The 11,737-nt window shown below is 44.9% G+C and overlaps 1 protein-coding gene across 4 annotated transcripts; it reads right to left on the bottom strand.

The window, feature by feature from the left end:
* Window positions 1–5,613: 5,613 nt before the first annotated feature.
* On the bottom strand, window positions 5,614–11,591 carry gpr141 (G protein-coupled receptor 141). 4 transcript variants are annotated; one of them, XM_018753922.2, is made up of 5 exons: window positions 10,935–11,591; window positions 8,893–9,599; window positions 8,737–8,761; window positions 7,383–7,516; window positions 5,614–6,894 (listed from the first exon to the last, which is right to left on the bottom strand). In XM_018753922.2, exons 4-5 carry the CDS (start codon window positions 7,423–7,425, stop codon window positions 6,011–6,013), a joined length of 927 nt encoding a protein of 308 aa, XP_018609438.1. In that variant the 5' UTR covers window positions 7,426–7,516; window positions 8,737–8,761; window positions 8,893–9,599; window positions 10,935–11,591; the 3' UTR covers window positions 5,614–6,010. The 4 variants fall into 4 exon arrangements, with proteins under 4 accessions (XP_018609438.1, XP_018609439.1, XP_018609442.1 ...); XM_018753923.2 differs by having other exon boundaries at window positions 8,893–9,091; XM_018753926.2 differs by lacking the exons at window positions 8,737–8,761; window positions 8,893–9,599.
* Between the last annotated feature and the right edge of the window lie 146 nt (window positions 11,592–11,737).

The raw sequence follows: 11,737 nt of genomic DNA, 5'->3' as shown, positions 1-11,737 counted from the left end.
TTAATCTTTTTACAACTACTTACCCATTTATGCAGCTCAGTAATTTTTCGAGTAAATACCTTGCTTAAAGGTACGACAGCCAGAAGTCAGATTCGAACCTGCAACCAAAAGCAGCGGCTCTAACCACGGCAGTACCAGCTGCTGATAGGTTTCCCGGTCATCTATTAATTATAGAGTAAGCAAGTGAAAAATGCATGCAAAAGGGCTCTTTAATACATTAATTCATTGGAATGTGACAGCTGACTCAAGTGTGCAACATTTAGCCACTATAGAAAAGTTAACATTTGAAATGCATAATATTTCAAATAAATTTGAAATTTTGTCACACAGTTTCCCAACTTTTTAGACAGTGCTACACAACAAGCCCTACAAAACATAACCTTTTGTCCTTGTATTGCATTCCGTATCCGTATGTATTCGCAATATCTCAGCGTACCCTTTCCGTCCTATCCGAGACCCGCTTTTGTTCTGTATTGTAGTTAATGCTACAATCTCAGCCAATTTCTCATCAAAAGTGCTATGGGTGAACAAACTCTTATTATTAATTCAACTGAAAATGAGGGAAGGAAAAAACACTTCACTACACTGTACTATATTTATAGTATTTTGGGTCTTTAAAGTTCACATACAGTATACAGTATGTTTATGCTTTTTTTTTTTTTTTGCACCATGCAATTTTTGTCCTCATCTGCATTTACATTATTAGATACTTAGCTGACACTTTTCTCCAAAGCGACTTACAATTATTTACCCATGTAAACAGCTAGGTAATTCTTACTGGAGCTACTTACTAGGTGAAGTACCTTGCTCTAACCACTACACTACACTACACTACCACCTGGTCCCCTACACTTACATGCTGGAATAATCCATGCTGGTAGAGGACATGTTATCAAACAAAATTTCACACTTCGCTGAAAAGCTGAACGGATAGATAGGTACATCGAGTTTTCAAAGAACGTGATAAACTGCAAAGAAAAACCTGACATCTTGACGATATGAGCACGATGAGAGGATAAGGATATAGGTCTAATATCCTGATGATCTGAGCACGATAAGCGTGTAAATGTTCGTGATTAGAAATTGTGGAATAATGGATAAAGCTTTAAGCAGGTACTTATTGTACTCATTGCATTGTTCTCCGAGACGTACGTCGCTTTTGATTTAATTGCATTTGCAAATGCAAATCTTTACAAGACGTGCTTCTCTTCAGTGGCTCTAGCAGAAGCTGGAAGGAAAAACCTGACCACAGGGGGTTCTTGTTCACCATTTGCGCTGTTGCCAGGTTTAATGGTCGTGCAGCTGGTTCTTCATAAGGAATCATGACTCATTCATGTTACCAACCCTTTTGTTCCTTCTTTCTCAAGGATCTGTTGCTTCGCGGAGTTCAGCGTGGGCCACGGCAGCCGCATTTCTTTCACCGATGCGTGCGAGTAACACCAGGCTTGACTCACTATGTCTTTACGTGAAGAAAAACAGAAATAATAATTAAAAAAAAAAAAAAAAAAAACCCAGAATAAAAGGGAAAAGTTATGTAAAGCTGAATGAAACCGCTGTAAAGGAAGCTTCATTATCTCAGAGACGAGCTGCTGATGCTCTACAAATAAACCCCAGCAAGTAGTCATGCAGATGATGAGGAATTTTAATGACACCGCCGAGCAGCATCGGCGGAGATGAATGTTCGCGCAAATTAGCGCGGCAGCGACGCATCGCAGTCATTAAACGCTTTGCGCGTCAAGGATTGCGGCCTTCATTAAAATAATTTTTCTTGAAAGTTATACTGTATAATTTCTAACTCCTCAACCGTTAAAATAAAAAATGACAATTAGGGTTTGCCACAACGGTGCAGGTACGAGTGAATGGGGCGAGTCCACTTGCTGGAAACTGCCTCCCCCACCATCAGGCATTCAGTGAACAGGTTCGAGCAGGAAATCAGCTGAGGATCCCACAGACGGAGAACAATTGTGGTTTGCGTTGCTCTTGCTCTTCGCTCTTGCAGTTTGCTAATCTTTCCTAAACTGAGATCCTTCACCACCCCGCCGCTCCATCCACTGGTCAGGAACTCTCAAGGGACTCGGAGTAACGACCGACTCAAGTCTCTGCTTCTCCCAGCACATCAAATCCATAACCCAGTTCTGCAGGTACTTCCTATATGAGATCCACTGTCTGAAAAGTTCTAAAACTGAACGAGCGACTCTACATGGCTTCTGGTCACGCCCGTTCGCATCCATCTTTCTCCTGTCCATCCGTCTGGCCTCTACCGTCAAGCTACTTGTATCAAGTTCAGAACTCGGGCTATGGCCTGCAAGATGATCAAGAGATCTGCAACTGCAAGATGCGATCACTCCATATATCCTAGCAAAGCGTTACATTTCTACGTCTCCGGCCTTTTGACGATCCCATTTACCACATCTCCAAGATCAACAATCCAAAGGTTCTTGATTTTGGCTCCGACGTGGTGGAATGCAGCGACGCCCTCTCTCCCTCAGAACTGCTGCATCCTCTTCCAGCATTCAAGAAAGGTCTCAAAACTTACCTTTCATGCCCACTTCTCTGCTGATCTCCCAACATCTCCATCAATTTGCATCACGGCATCTGTCACGGTCACCTTTGTGCTTCTCATCAGGCTTGGTGCTATAGGCAGCTACTTGCATAATGTGCACCGGTTAAAACAGTGGCATCAGGCAGTACAACTGTGCTTTAAAAATTGTGTCTGCTGGGAAACGCACTTCCGTTCACTCTGAATTATACGTCATTAAATAAAAGCAGCAGCTACGTTAATAGTAAGCGCGATTTAACTGTATGTAACGTCTTTCTTGAAAGCAGCTTATACTGTTAAGCTACCTACAGTTATTTACCCATTTATACGTCAGCTTCTACAGGGATTTAGGAAACTGCAGCTGGGATTCACTCCTGCATTCAATGGGTGCAAAGGTGCACTCAAACTTTTGCCTGGGACTGTAAGCGAACCTGCGGCAAATCTCATGGAAACCGTCTGAGGAAAGGAAAGCTTTTCCACGAACCCCTCCGACTCGCTGGAGCGAACCGTGTCGGAGGCAGCTCCGGCCATCATTCCCCACGAGTCGTGCCGAGTGACGTGTTTGCGACCCCTTTGCAGCTGGCGAAGGGTTATGGACTAAGGTGGTCCTGCGCTACCTGCTGCAATAGGGAGCGCGCACCTTTTCGGGCACCGTCGCACCTCACGGAGCCTATAGACTCTTTTCTGGGTTCGCGCAGCTGGAAAACGAGAGAGACGTTTAACCGATTAGCGGCTAATGAAAGCGGAGGGGTGATGGGAGGGGGGTTGGCGTCCAACGAGGTTTGCGTCCCCGGGTGGATTAGCTGCCACTAGCTCAGTGTATCGTGAAGCCAATGTAATCCATATGATCTTCCACCTCGCTGATCACTGGCACATGAACCAGTGTTTACTCTTTTACACACACACACACACACACACACACACACACACACACACACACTAAAGGAACCCGAACCACCAAGGCCTGCAGTTTGAGTGACTCACTGGCATGACTAACAACATAAAATGAGCATGATGAGAAATGCCATGTTAGAGGCAGACAGGTGCAAACTTCAGCCTCCTTTCCTGTGATCCCCCCCATCCCCACCCTCACCCTCGTTGCAAACTTGCAGCTCGCTTTCCAATCCATTTATAATGACCGTACCGGCTTTAATACATGATACAATGATGTGATACACAGGCCTTTTTTAAACGATGCTGAAAGAGGGCTGCATTTTCGTCTTGGACGTGCCGATGATGCTGGGGACATGCAAGAATTCCACAGGGCTGTGCTGCAGACTGTTTGAGACGTGTTGGACGGCGTTAATGCTTTGACTGATCCTGGTGATGTCACACTGGTTGAGCTGCACGGGGATTCAGTCAGCGAACGACCCACCGTACACGTTAGAGGTGAAGTACATCTCCACGATTTGCTTTCTGTGGCAGACACTCTCGTCCAGAGTGATTCCGAGATTTGTACGGACGAATCCCTGGAACTTGTTCCGATTCATCAAAACCCTAACGGTGGCGTTGCTTCCCGACTGAAATTGTCCTGCGAAATAAAAGCTCAGGAGCCTCGTTGCCTGTAACAATCTTGACGTTTATTCATTGAGCCGATGCTTTTCCCCAAAGCGACTTACAAAATGAATCTACCTGCAATGAGCCATTTATACGGCTAGGAAACTTTCACAGGAGCAATTCAGGGTAAGTGCTTTGCTCAAGGACACTAGAGCTGGAGGTGGGATTCAAACCTGCAACCTTTGGGGTCCAAAGGCAGTAAGACAAACCACTACACTATCAACACCTCCCCGGTTGTTACCGACAGTCATCGACAACGATGACAATCTCTGCGTTTCATTTTGCGTAGTGTGCCTCCTAAACCCTGACCTCTGATCGGGAGGTTAAACGGGTGCAGAACATAGTGGGTATCAGTGACACGGACGTGGTGTCCCTTTCCACACATACACAGATTTGAGCAGCTGCTTGGGGTCAAATCTGTTGTGCGGTACCATTGCAACAAGAGAGACATTTTTCATAAATTTAATAAACTGCCTCGATGCCACAAACCAGCATCGTAGCCGATAGCGTAGTGGACACAGCTGTTGTCCTTGGATCCAAAGGTGAGAGGTTTAAAACCCTAACCCTGGGGCTGCAGTACCCTTGAGGGAGGTAGTAACCCTAACATCATTCCAGCAAAAAACACATACGCAGCTGTATCAATAGGTCATTAATTGTGGGCAGCTTAACGTTTTAAATCGCTTTGAAGAAAAGCAGCAGGTAAATAAACGTTCACCTTCAGGATCAGCATTATTTTGGGATCGAGTTCCACGTGTTTTGTTAATAAGCCAAACCTGGACAGAGATTTCCAACACCAACCAACTACAATTCAAGGATAAACATCCTAACATCACCTCGCCTTCTCCGAGGCTCTTCGTGGGAAGCGTCGCTGGGAGAGAATTTTTTTTTAAATGGTCACACGGTATTTCTGCAAGATTATTTCCATATGTCTGTGTTGGTACAAGTGTTTTCTTAGGATCTGCAAATGGTTTGACTTATTGACCCCCCTGGGTTACAGCAGCACGCGCACGTGTCGCACTTGATCCAACATGACCACAAGGTGGCAGTCACGTGCAACTGGCTGAGCGCCTCAAACTTTGAAATAGAGATTATTTATTCATTGTGGGTGAGCTGGTGCTTTTTTAACAAAAGCAAATCACAATCTTAATCTACTTACACTTATTTATCCATTCAAACAGTTGTGCAATTTTTACTAGAGTAATGTAAGGCAAGTAGCTTGCCCGGGGGTATGACAGCCCAAGGCGGGACTCAAACCTGTGACCTTTGGCTCTAAGAGCAGTAGCTCTAACCACTACGCTACCCTCTATTAAAATCCAATCCCTCAACTATTATTTCCCTTATTAGACATCAAAACAAGACATTTGAAAATATGATTTTCCTATAATTACAAATAAACAGAACGACAGAGGGGTGCAGTGGCGCGGCGGGTTCGGCCAGCGCCGCTGTGCTGTGGGTCTGGGGTTCGAGTGCTGCTTGGGGTGTCTTGCAACAGACTGGCATCCCATCCTGGGTGCGTCCCCTCCCCCCTCGCGCCCTGCGTTGCCAGGTAAGGCTCCGGCTCGCCGCGATCCCGCTCCGGACAAGCGGTTGTTGACAACGGATGGATGCAGAGCATGTCAGAATGACACAGATGACTGCGAAGACTGCAGTGACACTGTTCTCCATTTGCACATTTCATCGAGATGGATATGACTAGAACCGATTGTCCAAACGGTGAACTGCGGTGTCGGTGCACAATTCCTTGAAGCAAGAACTCTATTTAAATCACTCGTACGTTCATTTTCTAGAAAAGCCCGCGCGCGCTACGGCGAATCCAGAGCACGTGGGTCACGTTGGATGCAGAATCATACCAAAACTTTTGCCAGCGCATTGCTGCACGTATTTGATCGTCACCGCGTCCACGGAGGCAGCAGCTCAGATGCAGAACATGCCCCGGTCGAGGAAAGTGAGCGTGTCCAAGCAGCTGAGCGCAGTCAAGGAGAGAAACACCTCGTTGGCGTCTTCAAGGTGCGCGGAGTGACTCACGTAGTAAATGCGGAAGACGTGGTACGGGACGAAACAGACCATTATCACGAGCATGAAGCACAGGCTCTTCTTCTGGGCCCCAAACTCCTGCTGAGTGTACATAGTGGCCCCGTACCTCCTGAAGATGCGCCACAAGATGTGCGCCTGGCAGCAGGCGAGGGCGACGGCCACGACGACGAGCAGAAAGCTGACGATGTAGTTCAGGATCCGCACCCCCACATCCAGCTCCAGCTGCCTCCCGAATTTGAAACACTTCTCCTCCGCGGTCGAGTTCGAACTGTACGTAAAGAAGAGCACCGGGAAGCCTATGGCCAGACCCATCGCCCACACTACGAGGCTGGCCCCCACCGCATGCAGCTTGCGGTAGAACTCCAGCTGGTCCACGGCCCGGTAGAAGGTGTGGTAGCGGATCGAGAGGATGATCGTGTAGAAGAGGAAGGCGATGTGCATGTGTCCGTGGATCGTACCGCTGACCACCTTGCAGAAGCCCTGAGAAAGCCGCCACCGGTTCTCGACGTAGTAGTACATGCGGAAGGGCACCGTGCACAGGAAAAGCAGGTGCACGACTATTATGTTGAGCATCGCAATGGTGGTGAGGGACCGCAGGCTGGATTTCAGGATGCTGATCATGAGCACGATGCCAGTGCTGCCACCTAACAGTACAACGCTGTATACGGTGAGCAGCGCGATCCTGTGGGGCTCTTCTGCCAAGCTAGCGTTGCACGAGCTTTCGGCTGTTAGGTTGCAGAGCGACATCCTCCAACCCCTTCGACCTGCGGAGGAGAAACGCTCACGTTAAACAGGGTGTCTACTATTTGGATCGTTCGTTAACAACTCTTACGCTGGTTCCCACTGGTCAGGAGCCTATCCCAGAAACACAGGGCATAAGGCAGGGGATACCCTGGACAGGACGCCAGTCCATCACAGGGTAGTCTCTCTCACACCCTCACACACACACTACTGGCAATTTAGGGTCAGTAATATCACCCGTGAGACACCCATACTGTATAAATGGGTAAACAATCATAAAGTAGTTCAACATTGTAAGTGGCGTTGGAGAAAAGCGTCAGCTAAACGAATAAATGCAAACATATCTGCGGACCGAGGGAGAAAAGCTGCATTCACAGGGAGAACGTGCCAACTACTCGCTAGAACCCACGCCCAAACGTGCAGCCCAGGGGCCGTGAGGCACCAGCGCAACTCGCTGTGCCACCGCGTCGCTCTTGTACGTTACTACACTTCAACTTCGATGTGCGCTTACAGTCCGGTGTTGCCTCAGAAGTGAAAAGAGGATGTGGCCCCATCAGCAGGCAGATTACAGATGTCTCCGAGTGGGTGTGCAGAAGCAGTAGGTGGAGGAGGTGTGAAGGCAGTGGTTACTAAAGGTGGTAATATCTGGAAAACAAAGCCCCCTCATTAACAAATACAACACACATGTACATTTACTTATTTAACAGACACTTCTCTCCAAAAAGCAACTTCTAACGAGTTCTATGTAGTGTTATCAGTCCCCACACGTTATTCACCAATGTGACTTACACTAATTACAATGCATCACTCATCCATACACCAGTGGAACACACACACTCTGTGACACTCGCACACCATGGGGGAACCTGAACAGCATGTCTTTGGACTGTGGGAGGAAACCAGAGCACCCGCAGGAAACCCACGCAGACACGGGGAGAACATGCAAACCCCACAGACTGAGCGGGAATTGGATAGATTGAACCCATATCCTCTTTTGAAACATTATCGTGAAACTACCCAAGTCAGATTAGCAAAAATAAATTAAATGCCTTAATAAAGAAGCAACTGTGGTCATTTGCATTAAACCAGCAAATTCCTTTTCATTTCCTTTGGAAAGCCTCAATTTTTTTTTTTTTTTTTTTTTGGTTTGCCGCGTGATTTGTATACTGGGTTGGCAGGTAGTGTGGCGTTAAGGGTCACTGTCTTGCACTTAAAAGGTTCCCAGTTTAAATTCCTCTATTTTGGTAGTGCACTTCCTTAAGGTACTTTCCCTAAACTAGCACAGTAAGTATATCCTACTGCATACATGGGTAAATCATTGTACAGCTGATTATCTAATATTACAAGTCACCTTGGACCAAGAAAAATTAATTCAAGGTTAATACTGTACACACTATCAATATCGAGCATGTCAAAGAGCCATTGGCTACTGTGTATAACTGCTGTCATTTTCACATTCAGCCTCATATTATGATCAAGTCATTTTGAGCAGAAGGCAAATTAAGCAGTGATTAAATTTGATCTGTTTTTATCCTTGTTCTGTGCTTTACAGTAGATCAGAAAGAGGAACCGATGAATTAAAGGAAGGTGACAGAGGTCTGGGTCTTATAGGAGGGAGATGAGAACGGGAGCAGCAAAGCTCACAAAGCCCTCTGGTATCGAATGCATCGACCGTCCGCAGAGCTCGAGGACAGGGATGGAGAAGACGGGAAGGAGCATGACGACGTGTGGATATCACCACTGCGCCGCTGCTGGAAAGCACAAACCCCACGTTGCAGAGAAGAAATGAGGACGCAGTGCTTGCAGCTGTAGGTTAGGGTGCAGGACATGGACTCATAGGTTCTCACTGTTAATAAGTTACTCACCCGCAATTGATAGAGCGAGGACAACCTGTTGCATAAATGGTTCAAATACAAGCATCAGCATCAAAATATTTATATTATTAAAATCATTTTGATCGTCACAAGTAATATCTTTAGGACCATCATGAGTTCATGAATCTCCAGGTGTGAAGGTTGTACCTAAAGGAGTGAGGAGAGGTCATACTGCAGGGTCAGCGGCCAGAGGGTCGTCAACGAGGGAAACGCGGCGAGGCCGGAAAGAGAGCGCGCAGCACACTTGGAGACCCTGAAAGGGAGAAGGGCGACTTTCGGAGTTTGGCAGCGATGTCTCTTGCCCCATGGGTATGGACGTACTTCGCACGTGTGCTTGAGAGGAATGCTGGGGAAAGCAGTAGATCCAGGAAAGGGCAGAGAGGCAGCAGGGAAGGTGAGCAGAAGGCTTGTACTATTTCTTATTACTCATTTAGTTGATTACTTTTTTTTCCCCCCCCCCCCAGTGCAGCTAATCACCCTTCCCACAAGTGGCCCCATTCCTATACCTGGGCCCTTTTTTTTCCCCCCAGTCTGATGGGTAATAATTTATAGTGGTGGGTAGTAATGGAAAAAATATCACTTGTTACTTGTATTTAAGGAAACTTCAAGAAAAGTGTAAGAAAACTTCAAGTGTTTTCCTGCATCCACACTTTTACTCTGACAAGTTCATTTGAAAAGAAAAGGAAAAAAAAAAAAAATTACATTACATTTCTATGGCCCTCTTTTTGTTACTTCAAACTTTTCTTTAAATCATAACAAATTACACCTCTTGCTCATCAGTTGTGCTCAGTGGATTTAACTGACCGCCATTTATTCTTGACCAGTCGGTTTATTACCATGTTTTGTCCTGCCTTCTTTCAAGTGGTGGTAGCACAGGAAAAAGAGGAAGTGGGAAGGAAAAAAAACTTGAGGAACTTTAATGCTTTTAAAGAGCAATTCAGACAAAATCATTAGTATTACTAGTTAATTATTAACAGACATGTACATGGGCTGTGGTACCAGTACTGCTTATTTGTATTTTATGGACATGTAAATGGTGTGGTATTTGAAAATAACTGAGAAGTCATTGAAGTTTTTAAAAAAAAAAAAAAAAAAGCTGGAATTCATTTAAAGAGAAGAAACCATAAAAGTGTCAATACATGAACAAACTAAACACATTTTATATAAAATTTTCACCTTTACCAGGACTAATTTTACACATACATTATATATACACACACACACGAATTATACATTTATAAATATAAAAATGTTGTGGACAAGCGGTTCAGAAGATGTGTGTGTGTTCTTACATACAAAGCTAACAGCATTTTTCATGTAAATACACCAGAAACGTATTTTTTACCTTTCTACTTTATTTGTTCATTTGTCTAGGAAAGCTGCCACTTATTAGTTTTACTAGTGAATGTAAAAATGACAATTTCCAAAAAAAACAGTGGTTGAACTTTTACTGGCCTATTTCGGTTTTTCTAAATTTAACTATGGAGGCACACTTCAATGATAAAGTGATTTCAATTGGAAAGATGTTAATTTTATTACTCTGATCCATTACTTTAATAATATAAACTTATCTTAAAGGCATTGAAGCCTGTCTATAAGCAGCATATTTGAATCAATGGCTGAACAACCACCTTCATCGGTATAAAAGTGTTTAACGTTAAAAACCGTGCAACTCATTGCACCAAAGCATGAGGTAATGTTCGTCCTCATGATCCTAAATATCGCGAAGTTGGAGTCGGGCTGCGGCCGCACATGTTGATGCTCCAGCAGCACCCCCACACACTGCTGTATTCTACCTTATGTATTAATGTTCAGTCTCCAGCTAGACAGCCCGCCACTTTTTAATCCTTTGCTACAAGATGCACAGCAAGCAAAAGCACGGAAATAAAGACAGGTCTGAGGTTTTTTTTTGTTTTTTTTCCCTCTCTTGGTTTTCCCCCCCTCTTGCTCAAACTAGAACAGGATGTGATATAAAGAAGAGATCTTAAAATGCATGATCTGCAGACAGCTGTGGCTGTAAGCTTACACTAGTAGTTGCAAGTGTAAAGTTCTTACCTCATGGCATGTGTCCTAGAATTTAAATTTAAAAAAAAGTTGAGATATACAGCTCAATCACAGCTCCCTGTTGGCTGAATATGTTAGTCACCTCTGGTTAAGCACATCTGTAGGGTGTAGAGAGTGAGACTTACCATGTGTGGACCAGCATGTAGGGTCAGTCGTTCAGAAATTCTCCGCCCTGGTTTGTGACACAGTAGCTTTGACATTCGCGAGTTACACTTCCCTTTCCTCGCCAAGCGGAGATCTCCGTGGAAAGTCGCTCAGGAGAACTCGTACAGGTAACTCCCCCCAACTGCTAAATGCAGCCCGTCCCAGTTTTTTTTTTTTTACATCCCTCTTTCGCCTGCTGCGTCCACACAGAAAACTATCTGCAGTTCAAAGTGATCAGCAGAGACTATGATGCCTCCAGCCGGTTTTACTTTAACTACACACGACCTGCAGATGTGTTTTCATGTCTCCACAAGGACACGCCTCTTTCACTCTGTTAAGGTGACGAGATCTATGCCGTTGCGGTTTAAATGTACACTTATTCATTTAGCACTTTTCTCCAAAGCGACATACACGTCACAAAAAAATACCATTTGTGCATTACATCAGCGGAAAGACAAGTATCGCATGTCTGCGTCTAAGTGCAGTTTGATTCTTTCCACCCTATGAACCAATGTTCATCACAAGGAGCTGCATAAAACGTGAACTGAATAGCCATGATTTCTGATCACTTTTCAAGTAATATCTTTTTTTTGAGCTATACAGTATTAACATTTATGTTACATTACAGGAGTAGTTCTGCAAAGGTTTATCCGGGCATGATCTTAAAGTTATAGTGCATGAACATTTACACCTTACAAGAACTTAAGAGATCATGGGCAAAGCGAGTCTGGAAGAGGTGAGTTTTAAAACCCTTCTTAAATGTGGGCAGATATGTTATATCAGC

The sequence above is a fragment of the Scleropages formosus genome, chromosome 9, assembly GCF_900964775.1.
Source record: "Scleropages formosus chromosome 9, fSclFor1.1, whole genome shotgun sequence".
Classification (NCBI taxonomy): Eukaryota; Metazoa; Chordata; class Actinopteri; order Osteoglossiformes; family Osteoglossidae; genus Scleropages; species Scleropages formosus.
The sequence above is the reverse complement of the archived record's forward strand: the minus strand, read 5'-3'. Positions and strand labels throughout refer to the sequence as shown.